Source organism: Camelus dromedarius, chromosome X, assembly GCF_036321535.1.
Source record: "Camelus dromedarius isolate mCamDro1 chromosome X, mCamDro1.pat, whole genome shotgun sequence".
Lineage (NCBI taxonomy): Eukaryota > Metazoa > Chordata > Mammalia > Artiodactyla > Camelidae > Camelus > Camelus dromedarius.
Window position 1 is genome coordinate 77,350,997 of NC_087472.1, and position 23,506 is coordinate 77,374,502.

General features: G+C 57.7%; 3 protein-coding genes across 4 annotated transcripts; 1 reads left to right on the forward strand and 2 right to left on the reverse strand.

Annotated features, from left to right (window-relative positions):
- Window positions 1-914: 914 nt before the first annotated feature.
- PRICKLE3 (prickle planar cell polarity protein 3) lies at window positions 915-9,760 on the forward strand. Its single transcript, XM_031445229.2, has 9 exons — window positions 915-1,051; window positions 2,269-2,354; window positions 3,266-3,449; window positions 5,371-5,484; window positions 5,835-5,972; window positions 6,836-7,039; window positions 7,132-7,318; window positions 8,110-8,409; window positions 9,030-9,760. Exons 1-9 carry the CDS (start codon window positions 1,010-1,012, stop codon window positions 9,632-9,634), a joined length of 1,860 nt encoding a protein of 619 aa, XP_031301089.1. The 5' UTR covers window positions 915-1,009; the 3' UTR covers window positions 9,635-9,760.
- A 107-nt stretch (window positions 9,761-9,867) lies between these two features.
- PLP2 (proteolipid protein 2) lies at window positions 9,868-12,825 on the reverse strand. The gene is made up of 5 exons (XM_031445231.2): window positions 12,568-12,825; window positions 11,340-11,492; window positions 11,140-11,235; window positions 10,511-10,601; window positions 9,868-10,311 (listed from the first exon to the last, which is right to left on the reverse strand). Exons 1-5 carry the CDS (start codon window positions 12,661-12,663, stop codon window positions 10,289-10,291), a joined length of 459 nt encoding a protein of 152 aa, XP_031301091.1. The 5' UTR covers window positions 12,664-12,825; the 3' UTR covers window positions 9,868-10,288.
- Window positions 12,826-15,963: 3,138 nt separating this feature from the next.
- Window positions 15,964-19,754, reverse strand: MAGIX (MAGI family member, X-linked). Of its 2 annotated transcripts, XM_064483142.1 has the most exons (6): window positions 19,663-19,747; window positions 18,676-18,822; window positions 17,844-17,926; window positions 17,530-17,766; window positions 17,247-17,418; window positions 15,964-16,500 (listed from the first exon to the last, which is right to left on the reverse strand). In XM_064483142.1, exons 1-6 carry the CDS (start codon window positions 19,709-19,711, stop codon window positions 16,193-16,195), a joined length of 996 nt encoding a protein of 331 aa, XP_064339212.1. In that variant the 5' UTR covers window positions 19,712-19,747; the 3' UTR covers window positions 15,964-16,192. The 2 variants fall into 2 exon arrangements, with proteins under 2 accessions (XP_064339212.1, XP_064339213.1); XM_064483143.1 differs by lacking the exon at window positions 18,676-18,822 and having other exon boundaries at window positions 19,663-19,754.
- Between the last annotated feature and the right edge of the window lie 3,752 nt (window positions 19,755-23,506).

Genomic DNA, 23,506 nt, shown 5'->3' on the forward strand with positions numbered 1-23,506 from the left:
CGGGGTGTGAGGTCCTGACGCCCACGATGAAAAGGCTGGGCTGACCGTCGCCACCACGCGGTGCCTAATTAGAGACCTCGGCTGGGCACGAGAGTTTTGACTGTGGCCAGGAGACCCCCCCACTTCCTCCCAATTCCGAGGCACAGCAAAGCCTGGAGCGCGAAGGAGAGACTCTCAGCTCTGAGAGTGAGCTCAGGGAAAGGAATATCTAACTGGAGAGGGAAAAACGGGAGCAGGGGAGAAAAGACTTTAAAATATATTTCTCAGGACTTAGGGGGCACCACAGCTGGGCCTGTAAGGATGGGGAGTGAGCAGGGAAGAGGGTCTCCGAACCTGGTCAGTAACTTTAGCCCCATCCCTATAAATCTCAAATAATCCTAGCTCTGAAAGGGGATGGGAGCAGGGGTGGGAGGGTTGTAAGATCTAGCTCTCTGATGGGGCAAGGGAGCACCAGCTGGGGCTGCGATGGGGTTGGGGACTGTTCTTACAGCATTCATCCGGGGAAAGAGACCTTCGTAACATCACCAGTGGGGAGGGGGCCAAGATGTGGTTTTAACCCGTCCCCCAAATAAACATCCAAGCTAAATCGACACGAAGCGTCAATAGAAGTACCGTAGAGCACACCTCTTGAAGTCAGGTGGCCACTTCCAAGTTCCCCCTCCTCCTCTACAGAGCCCTCAAGCGCTAGAATGTCCTGTGAGAGACCATGTGGAACTTTGGGGTTCTGGGGGCCGTGCCTTCTGAGGCCCAGCTCCCGCCGCCGGGGCAGGAGCGCATGGGGAGCTTTCGCGCACGGCGCTCCTGGGCTGCGGGCCCCTCACCTCTAGGCAGGGGGCGCCTTGGCCCGAGAGAGACAACAGGCCCAGGGGCGGACCCGGCTGGGCGCGCTCCTCCCCTGCCGGTGTCAGGTTTACGGAACAGAGCTCCCCTGCTGGACGCGCGGTGGCCAGACGGCCACAAGGATTCCATTCGCCCGACCCGGCCCGGCTTGACCCTGCTCGGACGCGCCATGTTCGCGCGTGGGTCCCGGAGGCGCCGCTCTGGGCGCGTGGTGAGCTAAACTCAGGGCAGCGGCGGGGGTCGGGGTAAACTGAGGCCCAGGGGAGGGGGCAGGGGAGAGGGATAGTAAGGAGGTGCTTCACAGAGGATCTAGGAATCCTCATCCCCAGGATTCCCAGACCCGAGGGTCTGGAGCTATTGGAAGCATGTGGGTGAAGGAACTGGAGATCAGGTGGCCCTTGCTCCGTAATTACCTCTCCGCACACCTTTATCAGCACCCCGCGGATCTGGTGCACTCCCCTCTCGGTGAATTATGAGAGGGGATTCTGAAAGCCAAAAGATTGAGTCCTGGAGTCCTGGATTGAGTAGGGACCTTCTGAGCTTCTGAGGAAAGGAACCTACCCCTGTACCTTGGCGGAAGGTGAACTGAGGATTGAGGCCCTACACTTCTGTGGTGTCCAAATACTGAGAGTCCAATGAATGGGATTTGCTGAAGAGGGCTTCCAGGCTTCCTCTTGTGCCAGGGAGTTTTTTACTTTCTAGATAGGAGGGTCTCTATCTTCCTTTGGTGGGGCTGTCTGGGTGAGGTCTGGGTTTGGCGGTCCAGAGAAGAAGTAAATAGCCCTAGGATACGAGGGGTTAGGGCCAGGCTTATTGGGGTGTGGGTTTCTGAATGGCTCAAGGGCCTCCTGAGATCCTGGAGGAGGGTCTCATTTCCTTGGATATGAAAAGGTGAAGCCAGGGCTTGCGGGAGGGGCTCTTGAGCTTCTGAAAAGAGGAGCAGGGTTCGTATGGGGATCCCAAGTAAGGATGGGGTCTCAGAATCCTACCCTGTGGAACTGGAGTGCCTCTGGCTTTGTGGGTGTTGAAGGGGCCGAGACGAGGCCTGGGAGAAGACATTCACATTAGGGATTCTGCTCTGGTGGTGAGAATGCTCTGAGTTCTAGGGTAGGTGTTTTGAGGCATAGAAGAGTCAGAGGCTGGGCGGAGGTACTGAGGCTGGGTGAGGGGATTCTGAGGCTGACTTGGCGAGGGGAATTCCTTGAAAAAGGGACATTTAGGGAGGTGGCCTCGGCTATCCCGCCTCTACCTCGGTTGTGTCCCCCACCCCCGCGCTCTGGGCGCTGTCCCAGCCTGCCTGGCGTTGCCCTGGTGGGACAGGCCCCAGCGTGCGGTTGCCGGTCTTGGACTGGAGAGGTGGGCGTTGACTTCTCTCTCAATCCCTCCCGCGCACCTTGCTCGGTCCGCGTCTGCCCTCGCCCACTACAGCCTCCAGAGGCAGAGGACCCAGACCGCGGCCAGCCCTGCAACTCCTGCAGGGAGCAGTGCCCCGGCTTCCTGCTGCATGGTTGGAGGTAGGTGACCATCCCAGGGCCTAGTCTTCGTCAGGGTCCTGCTGTCAGGGGAATCCCCTGAGATTTAGGCCACGCCCCTAGGCTTGAGCCGGGACATCGGAGAAAGCTCAGATTCAGAGCCCCGCGCCTGACTCACTCCCAATTGTCTGGTTCCCAGGAGAGCTCCGCCCACTACACAGCCCCGCCCCCAGAAGTGACCTCCCCAAGCTTCCGAGTCCCATCTCTAGGGAGATCCTCCGTCCCAGGCTCTGAGCACCGCCCACTGAACACCAGCCCCCGTCTTGTGCTCAGAACTCCTCTCCCAGACCCAGTGTCCTATCCTCCTAGGACGCAAAACGTGCCATAAGATATCTCAGACAGAGCCCTACCCACAGGCTCAGAGCCCCACCCGCCCACAAGAGCCTCAGCGCAAGCTGGAATCCATCCCTAGGGAATATTCCCCCACAAGGGCCAAAGTCCCGAAGGAAGCCCCTAAATTTATAACTCCAATCTCAGACTCAGAGTCCTGCCCCTATTCAGGCCCGCTGCGGGGAGAGTTTGACCCAAGTCCCAGCAGTGAAAGTCAGGGGATGGCTTTGAGATCTCCCCACAGCGCCCCTACCCCTGTCGCATCCACGGCCCAGGCCCACAGCCCCACCTTCAGCTCTCAGGCACGCCCCCCGCCCCTGTCTCACAGCCCTGCCCCCAGCTGGCCGCTCCGCCCCTCACAGCCCGACCACTCCCCACAGCGGTTTAGTTCACAGCCCCACCTCCGTTCAGCACCGCCCCCAGGCCCAGAGTCCTGACCCGGCTCCGAGTCTTTTGCTGGTGATAATCTGCATGTCCCTGCCCCTTAATTGGACTTCCTTGGGCTGCCGAGGAGTTCAAGTGGGCTATCCCTTAGTAATCACCTCTCATCCCGGCCTCCTCAGAAAGATCTGCCAACACTGCAAATGTCCGCGGGAGGAGCACGCCGTGCATGCGGTGCCTGTGGACCTGGAACGCATCATGTGTCGGCTAATCTCAGACTTCCAGCGCCACTCCATCTCCGACGATGACTCTGGCTGTGCCTCGGAGGAGTATGCCTGGGTGCCCCCTGGTCTCAAGCCCGAGCAGGTGACCAGACGCCGCCACCCACTCTTGCTCACCAGTGGGTGCACACACACACGCATTAGCCTGCGCACACACAGGTGGGAACCTATTTCCCAGGAAACGCTAGAGTGTGTGGTCAGACTGCGCATGTCATTCTGGCCCCTCTTTGATCTAGGGGTGGTCGGTCCCCCATAACTCACAGGAAACTCTGCATCAGTTCCTCAGGGCCTGTTCACCACACTCCTGTTCTCCCACCTCAGGTCTTATTCCAGCACTTCATTCACCACGTCTCCATTGACTGATTCATTCAGCAAATAGATATTAAGCACCTACTGCATGTCAGACACTGTTCTAAACACTGAGAACACAGCATTGAACAAGACACACACCAAAAAAAATCTGCCCACATGGAGATTTTATTCCCAAAGGGAGCAAGTGCCAATAAGCAAACCTGTAAAAATGTCAGATAGTGTAAGGGCTATGGACTTTTTCAAAAGCAGGAAAGTAGGGGGCAGAGAGATGTTAGAATTGTAAATAGGGTGCCCAGGTCAGCTTCTGTGAGAGTATGATGTTTGAGCTTCCTGAAGGAGGTGAGGGTGGGAGCCATGCATATATCCAAGGTTAGAGCAATCCAGGCAAAGGGAGGAGCTAATGCAAAGGCCCTGAGGCAGGAGTGTACTAGGCGTGTGTAAAAAACAATGAGGAGATCTGCGTATCTGGAGCATAGTGAGCAATGAGGGGAGTGGTCAGAGGTGAGGTCAGAGAGATGGCAGGGGGCCATGGAGAGAACTTTGAGTTCTACTCTGAATGAATGAGGACGCAAGAGGCTTGTGAGCAGAGAAAGGATGTGATTTGTCTTAGGATTTCACAGGATCCCTCCACATGCTGAGTTTAGAATGAGCTGTAGGAGTGAGGGCAGAAGCAGGGGATCAGTGAGGGGGAGGCTACTGCAGTAGTCTAGGTGACTGACGATGGTGCTGGCAGTGGAAGTAGTGAGCGGTGGTCATATTCTGGTTATATTTTGAAGGTAGAACTGAGAGGATTTGTTTGTGGGTGTGAGAGAAGAGTCAAAGATGGCCTCAAGGATGAATGGGTTGATTGATATGGGGCAGGCCAAGGCATAAGTCCGGTTTTGGTCATCTGGAGTTGGAGATGCCTGTTGGACATCTGAGTGGTCATGTTGTCTGGAACACATGGAAGAGGTCCCAGGGCTGGAGGTATGCATTTGTGAGCCATTAGCCACAAGATGATATTTATAGCCATGAGGTTGGATGTGAGTCCCAAGGGGAGTGAAGGTAGACAAGAGGCAAGAGGACCAAGGATTGAGCCTGAGGATCCTCCCACATTTAGGGGTCGGCTAGTTGAGGAGGAACCAAAAATGGGACAGAGAAAGAGCAGCCAATAAGGTAGGAGGAAACAAATCCAGGAGTGTGTGGTGTTCTGGAAGCTAAAGGAACAGAGGGTTTCCAGGATGGAGTGATCAGCTGTGTCCAGTGCTACTAATGGGTCAAATTGGATGAAGATCAAGACCTGAACACCAAGATGAATGATATAGATGACATTGATGACTGAAAGGAACAGCTTTGGAAGAGGGGCAGGGACGAGGGAGCCGGGAAGCCTGACCAGAGTGGGGTCTAGAGAGAATGGGAGGAGAGGAAGTGGAGACAGCAAATGCACACAACTCTTGAGGAAGTTTGCTGTAAAGGGAAATTAACAATTGGAGTGGCAGCTGAAGGGAAAAGTGGGGTCAAGACAAGATGGACCTCTCAGCATATTGGAGAGGTGGCAGAAATGACCTGGCCTGTAGGAAGGAAGGATGGAGGGGGTCAGTAGAAGTTCCCTCCTGCTGACTTTAATTTTCTCAGAACAGTAAGGCCCCATCATCCCACTGCAACCCAACTCACCCTGTTTCAATTGTTTTCTCCCACCCCCCATGTCCTCCCAGGTATACCAGTTTTTCAGCTGCCTCCCAGAGGACAAGGTCCCCTATGTCAACAGTCCCGGGGAGAAATACAGGATCAAGCAGCTGCTACACCAGCTGCCCCCACACGACAGTGAGGTGAGGAGAGAGAAGACATGTCAGATTGGGGGCACAGCCTAGACAAATGCTTAGCCGCTGGAAAGGAATGGGTAGGGTCAGAGGAGGAAAGGTGAGCTGATCTGAAGTGACATGCCTGGACAGGCAGGGGCAATCAGGGGACACTCTTTGGCAAAACCACAGTTGGGCCTTGGGAGAAGAGGTAAGGGGTAAAAAAAAAAAAAGAGGGGTAAGGGGTGAGTATTGCAGGCAGGAAGCACCACCTATACAAAGGCCTAGAAATAAATTCTTTGAGCCTGGATGGAATCTGGAAGAAGGTCGGGGCGGGGCAGGCATCAGGGGAGGAGCCTGGAAGACCCCCACTACTCCAGGCACAGTACTGCACGGCACTGGAAGAGGAGGAGAAGAAAGAGCTCAGAGCCTTCAGCCAGCAGCGGAAGCGGGAGAATCTGGGGCGTGGCACCGTCCGCATCTTCCCGGTGACCATCACTGGAGCCATCTGTGAGGAGGTGAGACATGGAGGGAGGGCCTCAGTGAGTGGGCAGTGCCTTTGCTCCAAGCCCTGAGGTGCAGGGCCCATCTCCCAGGCCCTGGGAAGATGAGGCCTGCCACTTAAGCCCTAGTGATCTGTCTAGTGTCCCCTCTGGAGGGCGGGGTCTTTTCCTTACGTTTTTTTTTAGTGGAGGTACTGGGGATTGAGCCCAGGACCTCGTGCATACTAAGCATGCATTCTACCACTGAGCTATACCCTCCCCCCTTTTTCTTTACATTCTACTGTTAAAGAGGGACCATTTCTAAGGCCTGCCAGGCCAGTGAGTTCTGTCTCCAGTGAGTCTACAAACTGGTGGACTGATGGATGGAAATCTGTCCTCAGATCCCACTGTTAGTACCGTCTGTCTGTAAGGAGGCCCTCATGGATCTTCTCCATTAGTTTCCTCTCCTCCATGCAATTAACATGGGGCATGGGCTGTCTCTCTGATCCTCTGTGATTGAGACTTATCCTTAAGAACCAACCCACAGTGGCAGGGCCTGTCTCTAAAGCCCAGTGATGGGTGGAATTTGTCTCTAAGCCGCTCCCCTACCCATGGGAGAAGGCTGAACTTAGATCTTACCGTTAGGTGAGACCCGTCACTAAGGTCCCTCCACTGGGCCTGGCCTGTCTGTATGGTTTCTCCCAGGGCAGGGTCAATCTCTAAGGTGCCTTCTCTCACCCCCAAGCCCAGCCATGTAGGCATGGGCCTGTCTCAAAGTTAACCCCTGGATGGGGCCAGTAACAAAGGCCATAGGAAGGCCCAAGTGTGACACATCTCGGCTGACCCCATCTGTCTGACCATCCTGGTGATGGGGACGATATCCCTCTGTCATTTGGCAGTGCGGGAAGCAGATTGGAGGTGGGGACATTGCCGTGTTTGCCAGCCGTGCGGGCCTGGGTGCCTGCTGGCACCCACAGTGCTTTGTATGCTCCACGTGCCGGGAGTTGCTGGTGGACCTCATCTACTTCTACCATGCTGGCAAGGTCTACTGTGGTCGCCACCATGCCGAGCGCCTGCGCCCACGCTGCCAAGCCTGTGACGAGGTTTGTGCCTCTCTGTCCACGGGTGAGAACGGAGGGCGCACAGGGCCAGGGGCACCCCCTTCTGACAGTCACAGATGGCCTGTGCCCCCCAGATCATCTTCTCCCCTGAGTGCACGGAGGCTGAGGGCCGACACTGGCACATGGGTCACTTCTGCTGCTTTGAGTGTGAAGCATCCCTAGGAGGGCAGCGCTATGTTATGCGTCAGAGCCGCCCCCACTGCTGCGCCTGCTACGAGGCCCGCCACGCGGAGTATTGTGATGGCTGTGGAGAGCACATTGGTGGGTGAATGTGGGACTGGACGGGGAAAGATAGACAGCTGGGCCACAGCCCCACCCCCAGTGTTCCTCCTGCCTTCCAGGCCTCATCCCCCATTATACCCTGTACTTTAAGTCTAGCCCCAGCGCCATAACCCTATATCCTTAACTGTAATCCCATCACCAATGTCTCCCATTATGCCATACTTTCTAAACCTCACCTACAAAACACTAGGCACCACTGCACATCTAGGCCCACCTCCAGAGTGTCCTCTAATTCCTAGCTTCCCAGGGAGACCCTCCTACACTCTCAGTTTAGCCTCTACTCTAAGCCATGCCCTATTCTCCAAGATTCTCCTCCATCAACATAGGTAAACCCTACCTTCTAAGCCAGACCCTACCTTCTAAGCCCCACTCCCTTCCCACCAAGGCCACATCCTACCTTCTAAGCCCTGCCACCACCACCCAGCCCTCTTCTTCAGGTCCACCTTCCACTCTTCTTCCACCTGAAGCCACTTCTTAATGTCTAAGCTGACTCACATCTTTGACTCCAATGCCCACCCCTACTCTGGGAGGGGCCACCCTGGTAAAGAAAGGGAAGCAGAGGAGGAGACATTTATCAGCCCGTTTCCAGGAAAGGAGGATGAGGATCCCTGGGATGAGGGCCCCATTCTTGAGAGGTGGGGGGAGAGGGCATCTCTGAGTACCCTGCCTCAGATTCCCTGTCTCTTTTCAAGAAGGGCCCCCATTCAGGAGGAGTAGGGATATACCTGGGGACTCCGCCTCAGTTTTCCCCATCGTGTTCATCCCTACAGGCCTAGACCAGGGCCAGATGGCTTATGAGGGGCAGCACTGGCACGCCTCAGACCGCTGCTTCTGCTGTAGTCGCTGTGGGCGAGCCCTCCTGGGTCGCCCCTTCTTGCCACGCCGTGGCCTAATCTTCTGCTCTCGAGCCTGCAGCCTGGGGTCTGAGCCCAAGGCTCCGGGGCCTGGCCGCCGCAGCTGGAGCGCGGGCACGGTCTCTACACCTCTTGCAGCCTCCACAGCCTCTTTCTCTGCTGCGGAGGGAGCGTCCGACACCTCCACCAAAGGCACCAGCACCGAGCCAGCGCCTGGTGAGCTAACACTCGAACCACGCCCAGCCACTCCGTGTCCCCGCCCCCGCCTCAACCCTGGCCCCTCCCCTTGACTCAGGCCCAGGCCATCAAACTGTAGCATCCCTGGCCCCGTCCCCGTCTCCGCCCTTGTTCCGTCCCCAAACCATTCCGGGCCAAGTCTCCATCCCAAACTACATCCCCACGTGAACTCTGGTTCCGCCCCACTGTACAGCGCTCTTCCCCTACCTCAGCTAGTCCCTATTTGAGCCCAAGTTCCGCCTCCTTTCCTCCAAACCCTTGACTCCTCTCCCTCCGCCCAAGGCCCGCCCCCTACTTTATCCCAGCATTGTCCGCCCACCTTTGCCACGCCCTTCTTACCAGAAGCCACGCCCACCCCAGCCACACCCCATACACCGATCCAGTCCTGCTTCTCGGGCCTTCAACCTCGTTCTCCACCCAGAGCATGCCCCAGGCCTTATATTTCCCAGACCCCCACCTCGCTGCCCCTCTCCGACGCCTGCCCCCACTTTCCCAGTCCTTATGGGGGAAAGAAGAGAGAAGGCTATTCCAAGGCCTCCTCTGGGCGGAGGTGGAGGGGAGGGAGATAACAGGGAGTTGCTCCATCTCCTTCTTTCCAGCTTCAGGCCCCGAGGAGCCTACCTGCTTTCTGAGAGGGGCCCCCCACCGCCACTCCATGCCAGAGCTGGGGCTCCGCAGTGTCCCGGAGCCAACCCCGGGGCCTCCCGGCCAGCCGGACCCGCGCCCAGAAGATGATGCCTTTGGTCGCCAGAGCACCCCGCGAGTCAGCTTCCGTGACCCTCTGGTGTCTGAGGGAGGCCCGCGGCGGACCCTGAGTGCCCCCCCAGCCCAGCGCCGCAGGCCGCGCAGTCCCCCGCCCAGGGGCCCCACCCGTCGTCGTCGCCACCGCCACCACCACCACCATCACCACCACCATCACCGCCGCCACTCTGGCAGACGTCGCCACCATCAGTGTGACTTGGGATCAGGGTCTGACTCAGGATCTTGCTCTAGCTCGCCGTCCAGCTCCAGTTCTGAGTCCTCAGAGGACGACGGCTTCTTCCTAGGGGAACGCATCCCGGTGCCCCCGCACCTGTGCAGGCTCATGCCAGCGGTGCAAAACACTGCAACTGAGCCCGCCAACTCCCCATCTCCACAGCTCGCCCGGAACTCCCGCCCAGGGATGCCTCGCCAGGCCAAAGACAAGAATTGCATCTTGGCTTGAAGGAGAGGCAGTGATGGGGGGGGGGGGGGATCCATTCTCAAATCAGTGTCGGCGATGACCCAACCCTCAACTTAAGTCATAGATCCCCTTCCTTCCTCCTTCCTTCGTCTGTTTGTATTATTGAAGTAATTTAATATGTGTTGTAAAACAGGCCTGGCTTCTTTACCTCCTTGTTCCAGCTGTCCCCTCCCTCCCCAATTTCCCCCAACCCTGATGCTTGAGATTTATCTACATTTGATCAAAGCATTAATTTATTTGTCATCATATGTTCTAACAATCTACTTACTATTTATTTACTCCTCCACAGAACCACCCCCACCCACACACACGCTGAGGTTATTTGGAGTGGATCACAACCTGGGGCCTGGAGTCTGAAATCCAAGGCACCTTCCTTTTGTAGCTGGGGTGGGGGCATAGTCCAGGCAGAACTGGAGTCTCGGTTTGGATGCTGCAGAAGAAAGGGGGACCTAGGCACACCCGTAAACGTGGCCACACCCAGGAGGGTTGAATGGCAGGCTAGAAGACAAAATCTCCCGATAAAGGCACTTTTACCTCAATAGAGGGCTGGGAGTTGGCTGGGAGTATTGTAGGGGAGGGGAGGAATTATTTCGATGGAGGTGTTCTTTGCAGGTTGCTGAGAGAAACGGAGTTCACCTACACCGGACCATCTGCAGGGTCTGCAAGTGAGGAAAAGAGAGAAAGCATTGGCTGGATCCATATGTCCATTTTACAGATAAGACTACTGAAGCTTAAGATACTTCTTGGCAATAAAGTCTTACGTGCCAATAAGGGACAGAGTTGGCATTCACGCCCTTGAAAGACTCATTTCCTTCTCAGCCCTCTTAGCAACACCCCCTCCCACACACAGACACTTACCAGTAGGGGCTGCTGTATGTCTTTGCTGCCGCAAGGGGAAGGTAATGTAGGCATCATAGCCAAAGAGGCCTGCGGCGACTAGGCCCAGTACCTGGAATGGGGATGGGAATGAGAGGGGTTGGATTAAGCTGATAAGCCTACTCAACCTCTTACCTCCTGGTATCCACCACCTCCAGTGACTGCCCCCACACAGGGGTGGTGACTAAAGCCCCAGGTTGGGAAGCCAGAGAGCCCGAGGGAAAGGCCAGAAGACTGAACTGTACCCCACCCTCCCTCTTCCTAGTACCTCTCAACACAGTGCAGCCACACAGTGGCCCCACATATAGGTGGAACCATTCATACTGTACAGTGAGACAAAGCTTTAGCAGATGGTAGTCTAGCGTGATGACAAAGGGGCCACCTCTTTGTGCTTCACACAAAGGTCCCCATGTTGGACAAGGGATGCCCCTTTACACCAAATACGACTTGGGGAGAAAAAACAGGGCCTGGGTCAGAGTTTCCTGCAGACCCTGAGGACAAAGGTGACCTACTGTAGGTCACACACTTCCTGGCAGAAGCAGAGGCAGAAATGGCCCCAGGATCCTCAAACCCCTCTCTCTATGCTTTGGAGCAGATTCTACAGCCTTTACCCCTGCGGCAATTTTGGAGTTGTTTCCTCTCTCAACAAGCACAACAATGGAGGTGATCAGGTAGAGGATGACTGCTATGAGGGTTCTGAAGAAATCCTGTGATGTGCAGGGAGAAAAGAGAAGTCAGTATCCAGAATTCCCTCTACAATACCACCTTCCCAGACCCCTCCCTAGCCTGGCCATTGTGGCCCCTTTCTCACACTCCAAGGCCAGTTGATGATCAGTATCTTGGTGTGCAGGTCACACATGTAGACGACAAAGAAGATGGCAGCAAAGATCATCTCAATCACAGACAGGAAAGAGTATTCTGATGCTGAGGCACCGAAGCAGATCAGAATCACCAGGCACAGTATCTGGAAGAATGACACGTGAAAGGGGACCTCCATCAACTCCCAGGGCGGAGAAGATTGGTTTAAATTGGGAGTTTCAGACTCAGATGCCTACCAGGACTGGGAAGATGGCAAATAATAATAGCTAAACAGTTATTGTGTGCACACTGTATTCCACATATTGTTCTAAGAGTTGTACAAGTATTAATTCGTTCAGTCATCACAACAACCTAATGAGCTGTGTACTATTAGTAGCGTCTTTATCTTATAGATGAGAAAAGGGAGGCACAGAGACAGACATTAAGTGATTTGTCCAGGGTCACCCAACTAGTAAGGGATAGGGTTGTGCGCATCAGTTTCTCCCCTTTTCCCTTCTGGAATAGTGGCAGCCTTCGGAGAGTGGTGCCTTCAGGTGTTTTTTGTAAGCACTGCCAGCACCAGCTTCAGGGCTTTTGACGGGGCGGGACGTGCGGTTCCCCCGGCAACCCCTTTGAGAAGCGGTGAGTGTCACACCGAAGGGGCAGAGCTCAGTTAAAGGCGCCGCACCCCTTTTACAAGTGACTCAAAAACGGCGCCCACTTTGAGAGGGGCGATAAGCCGAGGTTTCCAAGCGGCCCAAATATCTAAACACCTCCCGCCCCACCACAGAAGGGCGAGGAAGAACTTGGGAAGGGCGGATCGCCCTGCCCTGCGGGACTAGCGCGCGGGGCCCCACCCCAAGAGGTCCCGCCCCTGGGCGCTCTGCCAGCCCGCCCGCCAGTGCCCAGGCCGCACCACGCCCTGTCACGGGAGACCCTCCTCCACCTCCCAGCCCGTGGGGACCCCTTGGATGAGTCCACCGTGTATCCCTCCACGGGGCCCCGCAAATGCCCTATGGGCCTCTTGTCTCACCCCGTGGGTCAGCAGCTCCCAACCACCTTCAAACTTCACTGACCCGCCCTGCGCCCCTGGTTTCGGGCCTCCGCCACCAATCTACCCACCCCGCGCCCCACGGCGCAGAGCCCCTCACCACGCGCCTGCCTCCCCTGGGGCTGTCCGGATCCGCGTGGTCCAGCCACCCCACCCACCTTTGCCCACCCGCCTGTCCCGGGACGCTCACAATCTCAGAAAACAGGAGAATCCCCTTTCGGGTGCGCGAGAAGTTGGTGCAGGCGGCCCAGCAGCCGGGGGCCGAGAGGCGCTCGGAATCCGCCATGGCGTGGACCGGAGCCCGTAGGGGCGCAGAGGATCTGCTCGCTTGCTCGTGCGTTCGAGGACGCTGCACACCCAGCAGTCTTGCCCGCCGTCTGGCCGGGAAGGGGGCCCCGGGGCGAAGGAGGGAGTGAATCACCGCGCGGAGTAGAAGCGGGCGGGGCCGAAGCAGGCCGGGCCAGGTGGCTGCCGCCCCGGAAGCCCCCTCGCCCCGCCCGCCTAGGATACTCCCCGCCCGGCGCACAGCCCCCCAGGGCGCTCTATCTCCGGGACCGCCAGCCTCTGAGGCTTGGCAGTTCTGCGTGCCATGTGTTGCAATGGAGAGATCTTTCACGCTTTTAGAATACAAACGCGCCTGGGGCTGCCTCAACTCAGAACCGTGGGGATTTCGCTTTGGAGGGGGAATGCCTCAGTTTCCTTAGTTGTAAATACGGCCAAGGCCAGGGTTAAACTCCAGTACGTTTCCAGAATTCCGAATATTTTGGATTTTAGAAAACAGTGCGTGTAAGGTACATTATTTAACACTCTCGGCGAGGGTCTGAGGCTGCCCCGTTTAAAAAAAAAAGTTAATATTTCCTCAAGGAAAGGTGTGGACAGCCACAGTAAGTGGGATAAGCCAGAACCAAAAATTGTTCCTGGTTAAGTCAGATCAGGATTTTTAACCAAAAAGTGCCCAGCTTGTGGGAAAACTGTTGGTTTTCAGAGCTTTGGGGATTTTGAAATTGTGGATAGAGGATTGTGGACCTTGGAGTAAATTAAGCCGTGATGGGAATGAGACCTCGACCGTGAACAGGCTGAGAGGGAACAGGGCCTGCTCAGCAAGCTGCTTGGTAAATGGAGGTGGACATTATAATAGTGTCAGAGCACAGGGTCTGATTCTCAGTTCTGCAATTCTAGGGAGGTCCTGGCCCGAAATGCTGGGCCTCCATTTCCTGGTTCTAAGGAGAAGGGCTGTCAGCTCCAGACTTAGATGAAGAATGAGGAAGGAATACAGGTTTATTTACTGCTGAGAGCTTGGCGAGATGAGGGGAAGTCTCCTGGGGTGCCAGGCTGGTTGACAAGGCTGATGACATTTGAAGAGTGTGTTATCCTGAGTGAGTAATGTTTCCTGACTCAGCCTTGATTTCTGTGTCTGAGACATGCACCTGGTCATGGGAATCAGTATCTCTATTTGGGGGGGGGGGGGTAATAAGGTTATTAATTTGTATATTTATTTATTTTAATGAAGGTCTGGGGATTAAACCCAGGACCTCCTGTGTGCTAAGCACGTGTTCTACCACTGAGCTATACCCTCCCCCTGTGGGTGCTGGTTTCATTCTCATCTCATTTGAGGAGAGCAGAGCCATGGCTGGAAGACCAGGATGGTTCCCCAAGGGACTGACTGTTCCCCCCCAACCCAGGGTCCCACAAAATCAAGGAAGGGGCTCCCCTCCTTCAGCCCAGGATGTTGAAAGAGTGATTGGACAGTGGAAGATATGAGGCATACTTTTCCCAGTGCTGGATGTGTGCTTTCCAACTCTGTGAGGACATGCCCGAGTTTCTAGAACAAAACAAATTCTGTTCTACATCAGGGTCTTTGAACTTGCTGTTCCCACTGCTGTCAATGGTTGCTGTTCCCCAGTACTTCCGACACTTTGTCTCCGGTCATTTAGGTCCCAGCTCAAATATTAAGTCTTCAAAGAGGCCAACAGCCCACCATCATTACCTCCCTCACAATAACCTCCTTTTGCTATCTTCATAACTCTCACTTCTCTCTGAAATTATCTTTTATCTTTTCCTTGTCTTTTCTGAAATCTGTCCCCCTCCACTACATCAGCTACACCAGGATAGAAATCTTTATGTTTCATTCCTCCAGCATCTCACCAGTACCTATCACAGTGCAAGGTAAAACAGATGGGACTCAATTCATACCTGTCAAATGCTGGTGAAATTAAGAGAACGGGCTTGGGAATGGGACAAGATTAAATCTCGCTTCAATCCCCAGCTCTCTCAAGCTATTTATACTCGCTGGGCCTCATTTCTCTCCTCTGCGAAATGGACACATCAGGATTGTTGAGTAGATGTGTAACTAGACGGAAATAGGTAATGTGAGTAAAGCCAGTAGCAGGGATAAGGCTAAATAAATGGTGGTCAGGGTTACTGTTATTAGTCTCTTGGGTATGACTGTGCTTATAGGGCTGGGGCTCTGAAGCCCTTTCCTGACTTCTCCAGAGCCACACCTCTACCAGGCTCTGAGTCAGGGTCAGCTAGAAGCCCCAGCACACTCCCCCACAATGCTTACAGTGCTAATCATTCAAGGGTTCACTTCTTCACCTCTTTATACCCCAACTCCTTGCCTGGCTTTGAAGTCTCCCTCTCCTCCCCAACACCACCCTGGACACTCACACTCGGGTCCTTTAATTTCTCTCCCCCACCTCTCCAGCCCCTCCCCATAGGGGTGAGAGTTGCCCATTCCCTCCAGACCACAGCTTCCTTCCTTGCGGGGATGGGACCAAGTGTTCAGGAGGTGGTGACAGCAGAGGTGACTGGACATTTCTGGCCTCGGTCAGCTCCTGCTTAGGGGCTACCCCGATTGGAGTCTGGCTGGCCATATAAGCCCTGGCTTTGTGGCTCTGTTCCCAGGATGGAGGAAAACTCTGGCCTCTCCCAGGACTGGGAACGCCCAGTGTGTAGCGTGTGCACACAAGCCCGGCCGGCCACAGTTCTTCACCATCTATGGAAGCGGGGGCGGGGGGGGGGGGGCGCGGCCCAAAGGTTCTAACAGCCTTTTTTAGCCCGGCCCGCTGACTCACACCTTCCCGGCTCCGCCCCGAAGGGGGCACCAGGGCCCCAGCCCGTGCCCTGAGGGTGGCAGTCTACCTGCTTGGGAAAGCTGGCCGACCAGGCAGGAAGTGAAAGACCTCAGGCTCTCGGCAAAGGAAGCTACTCTGGTTCTAGCCTTGCTATCTGGCCCAGCTGAGGATCTGGACGACTCCTGGCCAGGGCTGTGGGTATGCTGGTGCACTGGTCACAACAGGCCCACCTCTGCATTCCCCACGCCGCGCGCAATAATTATCTGTGAGCCCTGCGCACCTCCAAAAAAGTGAAATGAATGAATGGGAAAGAAGCAGGAGTTGACGAAGGGAATCGGAGTTGGGAGACAGCCCGCCGGCAGAAGCAAAGGTCTCTCTAGGGGCATGAAAGAAACAGCACGAAGTAAGCCTGTCAACAGTTGCTAGAAGAGGCCCTCCTCGAAACCAGATCGACACACCCCCTCCTTTACGGGTGGACTCGGCAGCCCCACCCGGCCTAGAGCACCCGGCAAGTCAAGACTGGATCGAACCATTTTATTACTTCCCCTGCCTGAAACAAGAAGCGCAGGGCTGGCCGGTCCGGGAGGGTCGTACCACTGACGCCGCGAGGGGAGAGCGGGCTGGTCGACTGCGCAGCAGGAGGGGGGACAAGTGGAAGCTCTCACCGCGAAGCTAGAGAGCGGAGGGCGGAGCGTGCCAGATCCAGGTTGGGCAATACCAAGTGAACTGTCTGATGCATGTTCAGTGCCTCCGCCTTCCGGCTGCCATCTCCAAGGCTAGCTGCGCGGTCCCCGGGACCCCTAGAGCCTGCGAGAGCCGTTCCTCACTTGGCACCAGCCAGGGTCCAGGGGAATCTGGGGTTTGGTCTTCCGGGTCCCTCGTGCGGGGCTCACGAGCAGGAACGGCGGGGCCGTCGGCTGCCCCTTCTGGGCTAGGCTCCGGGCTGCCCTGGGTTTTGGGCGTCGTATAGGGTCGAGGGTGCTGAAGTGGGGAAGCGCTGGCGCTGTGAGACCTCATCACCTCTGGTTCCCCAAGATTTGGGCTTTGATCTGGGGATGGCAAGACTGCGGGTTAGATTGGGCGATAGGGTGGGGAAAGGAGGTCGGGATCCCTTGGCCATGGATGGCCGGGAGACTCCAAAGGCTGCCGGAGGCAGCGGCCCCGGTACTTAGAGAAACCTCCCTTCAAGGCATGGACATGCCCTTCGGGAACCGATGCCACCCCTCAAGACCCGACACCTCCTTTCCCAAGACCCCTCCCCTCCTGGATCCAGAACACTCCCCTCAGAAATCAATTCCAACAACCCCCAAAGGAAATCAAATCCCTCCCATCTAGGATCCCAGACTTTCTCCTTGCTCATCCTACCTTCTTCAACTCCCAACCCTTTCTCTTACCCCTCTCTGGGTCTCTCTCTGACCCCTCTCCTTTTGGGACTAGACCTCCTACTTTCTGGATCCCCATCCCATCCCCTCTCTCTTTAGAGCCACTCTTCCTTCCCATCCAAGGACCACGACCCTTCCTTCTGAATACCCACTTTTATCCCAAACCCCTTCATTCCTCTTCCCTTCTAGTACTTCAAAAACCACCCTTCTGGAAATCCACCTTTATTCCTATCCTGTGACCCCGCCCTCCCCACCGCAACTTTGGAGACTATCATGACCCTCACAAACACTGAAGCCTCGACCCTCCCCATTGAGACCACCAAACCCTTCTCACCCAGGACACCAGCCTCACCACTCTGCGACCCCCTTTCCCCCTCACAGATCCTTGACCCCTCTCTTCCTGGGAAACCCACCATCTTCTTTCCGGGGCCCTCCCACCCCCTCAGGCTTGCTGGCGTGGGTCTCAAGAGGCCTGCTTAGCACGAGACAGAGCCTGGGGCCGCCTGCACGAATCCGCTCCATGACCTGGGCATGGGTGAGGCCTTGAGTTGACTCTCCATTGATGTGGAGCACTAGATCACCGACCTGTAAGAGTGCAAGGCAAGGGGTGTTGTAGGAAGGGCAAAATGGAGAGCACACTGACAAAGGGCAAGGACAGGGCTAGCACCGTCGAATGGGCGGTGCCTTACAGTTCACCTGCAAGCGGCCGCAGCGCTGTGCCGGCCCGTCCTTCAGCAGCCCGCGCACTGCCAGCGGAGCGTCCGCGCCTGCATCTCGGCCTCCACTAAATGTGAGGCCAAAGCCCGCAGAACCCCGAACAAGTTCCACACAGAATCGACCAGAGGTCTGGGACGGCTTCGAAGCACAACGTGCCTTACCCTGCGTCACTTGGGGCGGTGCGGTACGTGCACCCAAGGTCTCTGGCCGACGGTGCTGGAGTAAGGACACAAGTGTACATGTGAGTGCCAGTCTCGAGGCAAGTGGCCTCGATTAGGAGGGCGAGGTGGTACCTGGGGCCGATGTTCCATGAAAGTGGCATTGGGAAGGCGACTGTCTGTGACCTCTATGTCCGCAGAATCGAGCACGCTAATGGCTGGGGGACGAAAGAGGCAGTCGGCAGAGTACGATACGGAAACCATCTAGGATCTGCTAACTGAATTAATATACTAGCCTCAGCTCATTTCCTTCCCCCTAGAAAGCACAGACTTGCCTATCTATTTAACTAGGCTCCGCCCCCACGAATAAGTATCCAGATCCCGCCTTCTTAACTAATAATCTTGGAACTGAATAACCCTCCAGACCTTCCTACTTTCTTCTAGTAATACGAAGATCCCGCCTCTCATATTAAACCCGTAGCCCCCACCCTGGAAAGAGCTACTCTCGGATTCGGCTGCTGAAGATTCCAGGGCCCGCCCTCTTATTAGCCTATGAACCTCAACCTCTCCTTGACATTTCAAGACACGCCCCCAGTGCGTTTATAGGCTCCACCCCTTGACTACTAGTCTAGGCCCGCCCCGTAACTAAATCCCCATTCTCTACCCTCTCCAGGCTCTGCCTCCTCAGAAATGCCACTCGAAACCCAGCTGACAAAAGACAGATCCAATCCCGCACCAACGATGAATCTTGCAACGTTCACCTACTGCAATAACCCTCTCTGTGTCACCTCCTAGAGGAATATTCTAGGATAACCCCAGCCGCCTCGAATCGCCGCCGAGCCCCGCCCTCCCAACTCACGCCCATGGGCCCCACCCAGCGGAGTAACTAGCAATCCCGGGCCCGCCACCTCAGAACCCAGCGCCACTCCGGCCACGCCCTCCAGGAGGCCCAGCCCCCATCACGCACCCTCCTTGGGGCGCAGGCGCAATGAAACGCCGGCCCTGCGAACCAGCGCCGCCACGTCGGCCGCGGCTCGGGCCGCCAGGGGGCGCGCGTCCAGCCGCGCCAGGAGCTGCCGGGCGCTGGGGCCCGCGGGCGGGGAAAGGCCGCGGCCTGCGCGAGTGAAAAGAACAGATCAGCGCCCACCCTGAGCCTCAGCGAGCCACCACACCCCCGACGATCGAAGACCTAGTATGCCCCTCAAGATCCCCGGGGACCGAGACCACGCCCTCCGTAGTTCCAGAGGTCGCCGACTGTCCCTCTCACCTCCCGCGATCCCCGACCATCGCGGGTGTGCCCGTGGACCCCCCGCCTGGCCCCACGATATCCCTGGAGATAGCTGTTTAACCTCAGTACTCCTGGACACCTCCGAACACCCCGCAAATACCTCTGGAGGTCTCCGACTGCCCCCTTGTAACCCCGGACTACAAACTCTCCTCCCCAATATGGAGAGGGACCTAGATTTCCCCCAGATGTCCCGACAGAACACGGTCTGCCCCCCACCCCAGTGGCCGCGGCACCCCCGAGTCCCATTCCAGATATCCTAGGCAACCCTGACGGCCCACGTGGCCCCAGAGTGCCCCCTCCACACATCTCCAGAGGCCCCCCGCCTCACCCCCCAAAATGCACCACAGACCCTGAGTGCCCAGGTGTCCCCAGTGACCCGGGCAGACCCCTCTGACACATCTCCCCCGAGATTCCCGAGAGCCCCCGGGTCTGGTGCGCTGCCCCGCAGCGCGGGTGTGGGTGCGGGTGCAGGTAGGGGGCCTCGAGCCCAGCCCCGGTCGCTGGGCCCCTGCCCTCTACGGCCGCCGCCCGCCCGCCGCCGCCGCCGCCGCCGCTTGGGCGCCAGGGCTGCTTTGTTTACCACCTGTCGCAAGGAAAAGGTGAGGAGCAGACAGGCGGGGCGAGGGCTGGCAGGGACGCGCCCGCTCCCTCCCCCCCGCCCCGTACCTCCTCTGCTCCGCCTAGGGTCCGCGGCGCCCCCCGCAAGCCGCTCCATGACCAGGAGTCGGCGGGGTGGACGCACGGCCGCCAGCGACGCGTTTGGAGCGCCCGGGCGCGCTCACCTGGCGGCCCGCCCGGGCCTGGACGCGGCTGAGGCCGGCCGGTCCCGTGCCCGGCGCCCCGACCAGCGCCGTGACCTACCTGGCGGCCGGCAAGGAGGCCAGGCTGTGGGAGCCAGCGCGAGCGCTTGGCCTCGCTCTGTCTCAGGCGCTGCCTCTGTTTCCCAGGACCGTGGGAAACCTCTTTCCACCCAGGGGATGTTGTTACTCCTCTGGTGAGAAGGGGAAGTCGAGGCCCAGACAAGTTAAGGGCCCCACCTGAGCTCTGACAACTACCAAGGGGATCCAGAACCCGAACCCAAGTTTACCAGGGTGTTCTGCCGCCTCCAACAGAGCTTTGCACAGCCTAGGCACTCAGTAACTTTGCAGTGAATGCTTGCCTCAGCTGGTCCCTACTGGGGAACTGGAAGAGTGTGGTGGGCTGGGGAGGGTGGCGCCCTTGGAGCCTTTGGGGTCCATGGGAGGCTTGGAGGCCCTGAGCAGGATAAGGTTTGGGGACTCAAAAAGTAGGGAGGGGAAGGCCCCCTGGAGAAGGAGGGGCGGTAGGGGCCTGGACTTGAGGAGGCTTTGAAGGCACGTTGGTGGGAGGGGACGCCAGCCAGTGAGAGGTGAGAAATGAAGTCCTGAACGCCAGATTAGAAGCTGCCATTTCCATCTTCAGTGCGCGAAGTCTCAATAAGAACAGAGCCAGGCAGAGAGTAAGTTACCTTGTCTGGGCCTCTGTTTCCTAATTTAAAAAATTAGGGAATAATAATTGTGCCAGTGTTGGCTTATTTCTCCTTCCACAAGCCATAGGTAAGAAGTTTACATAGCATTATACAAAGCAAGCATCCTGGCTTCTTCGAAGAGAAGGTGGGCAGATGCGGGCATCTTCTGCTGGGGATCCTGGGAGCTCACACATCAGCTGTACTTCCAGGGATAGCCAAGAGGGACACAGCAGATCCCAGTTCAGGCAGGCAGACGACCAGAGGCCAATGATCCCGGTGACCGGCACTGCCCTGCATAATTGGTGACATCCCCGGGGGAGGGAGAGGGGACTGGGCCCTAGAGGAGAGAGAGGCAAGGCTTCCTAATGGAGGAGAGGACATGGATGCTTAGGTCTCAGCCTTGGTTTTTCTCCTCAACCGAATTTTCTTGGGAAGACTTAGGAAAATAAATCAGCCTGGACTCTTCCCCACAGACAGAAGCACTTTGGTTTACAATTCTTCATAGTCAATCATACACCATCTGCATATGAACATGTGTTCTTTCTTTGTTTCAGAAAGAGAAGAATGGACGATTGGAGTCTTTGAACTGGGCCTTGATAACATGCAGTGGTGGACAAATGTCAGAAAAGGCCTCCCAGGGAGAGGAACAGCATGGGCAAAGGCAGGGAGGTGAGAATAACAGAGGGCCTATTTGGGGATCTGTGAAAACCCCATGTAGTCACCACGAGAACAAGGCAGAGGAGGGAAGGAGGTCCAGTGTGCCCCTCTTCAGACAAGGTCAGGTCAGAGATGGGAGGGGCATGAGATTGCAGGAGGAATGAAAGCAAGAGAACAATCAGCCCTTTCACCTACCACAACACTGGGACCCTGCGAAGTGGATGAGAGAGGCTGTCCAGCCAGCCAGAATGGATGTCAGGACACAGTGCATCTACAGCCCATAGTGGAACAGGAACTGGACCAAGGAAGTGTGCGGAGTAAGCTGCCAAATCCAGGGCTATTGTTGGCTGGCTATGGGGCCCTGAGCCCCTCCTGCCCTGTTTCTTCCTCCACAAAATGGTGGCCACAGACCTTCTCTCACTGCACCCCATTCGTCCTTCCACTATAGTAGCACTGTGTAAATCACTCTCCCACTTGGGCCTTCAGCTCCGGATACCCCACCCCTTTTCAAACCTAGAAAGGACCTTATTTCTCACCTCTCACTGGCTGGCGTCCCCTCCCACCAACGTGCCTTCAAAGCCTCCTCAAGTCCAGGCCCCTACCGCCCCTCCTTCTCCAGGGGGCCTGCCCCTCCCTACTTTTTGAGTCCCCAAACCTTATCCTGCTCAGGGCCTCCAAGCCTCCCATGGACCCCAAAGGCTCCAAGGGCGCCACCCTCCCCAGCCCACCACACTCTTCCAGTTCCCCAGTAGGGACCAGCTGAGGCAAGCATTCACTGCAAAGTTACTGAGTGCCTAGGCTGTGCAAAGCTCTGTTGGAGGCGGCAGAACACCCTGGTAAACTTGGGTTCGGGTTCTGGATCCCCTTGGTAGTTGTCAGAGCTCAGGTGGGGCCCTTAACTTGTCTGGGCCTCGACTTCCCCTTCTCACCAGAGGAGTAACAACATCCCCTGGGTGGAAAGAGGTTTCCCACGGTCCTGGGAAACAGAGGCAGCGCCTGAGACAGAGCGAGGCCAAGCGCTCGCGCTGGCTCCCACAGCCTGGCCTCCTTGCCGGCCGCCAGGTAGGTCACGGCGCTGGTCGGGGCGCCGGGCACGGGACCGGCCGGCCTCAGCCGCGTCCAGGCCCGGGCGGGCCGCCAGGTGAGCGCGCCCGGGCGCTCCAAACGCGTCGCTGGCGGCCGTGCGTCCACCCCGCCGACTCCTGGTCATGGAGCGGCTTGCGGGGGGCGCCGCGGACCCTAGGCGGAGCAGAGGAGGTACGGGGCGGGGGGGAGGGAGCGGGCGCGTCCCTGCCAGCCCTCGCCCCGCCTGTCTGCTCCTCACCTTTTCCTTCCGACAGGTGGTAAACAAAGCAGCCCTGGCGCCCAAGCGGCGGCGGCGGCGGCGGCGGGCGGGCGGCGGCCGTAGAGGGCAGGGGCCCAGCGACCGGGGCTGGGCTCGAGGCCCCCTACCTGCACCCGCACCCACACCCGCGCTGCGGGGCAGCGCACCAGACCCGGGGGCTCTCGGGAATCTCGGGGGAGATGTGTCAGAGGGGTCTGCCCGGGTCACTGGGGACACCTGGGCACTCAGGGTCTGTGGTGCATTTTGGGGTGTGAGGCGGGGGCCTCTGGGGATGTGTGGAGGGGGCACTCTGGGGCCACGTGGGCCGTCAGGGTTGCCTAGGATATCTGGAATGGGACTCGGGGGTGCCGCGGCCACTGGGGTGGGGGGCAGACCGTGTTCTGTCGGGACATCTGGGGGAAATCTAGGTCCCTCTCCATATTGGGGAGGAGAGTTTGTAGTCCGGGGTTACAAGGGGGCAGTCGGAGACCTCCAGAGGTATTTGCGGGGTGTTCGGAGGTGTCCAGGAGTACTGAGGTTAAACAGCTATCTCCAGGGATATCGTGGGGCCAGGCGGGGGGTCCACGGGCACACCCGCGATGGTCGGGGATCGCGGGAGGTGAGAGGGACAGTCGGCGACCTCTGGAACTACGGAGGGCGTGGTCTCGGTCCCCGGGGATCTTGAGGGGGGGGGGGGGGAGGGGGGGACGGGGGGGGGGGAGGGGGGGCTGGTCGGAGCGGGGGGGGTCGGGGGGGGGGGGGGGGGGGGGGCTCGCGGAGGGGGGGGATCGTCGGGGGTGTGGTGGCTCGCTGAGGCTCAGGGTGGGCGCTGATCTGTTCTTTTCACTCGCGCAGGCCGCGGCCTTTCCCCGCCCGCGGGCCCCAGCGCCCGGCAGCTCCTGGCGCGGCTGGACGCGCGCCCCCTGGCGGCCCGAGCCGCGGCCGACGTGGCGGCGCTGGTTCGCAGGGCCGGCGTTTCATTGCGCCTGCGCCCCAAGGAGGGTGCGTGATGGGGGCTGGGCCTCCTGGAGGGCGTGGCCGGA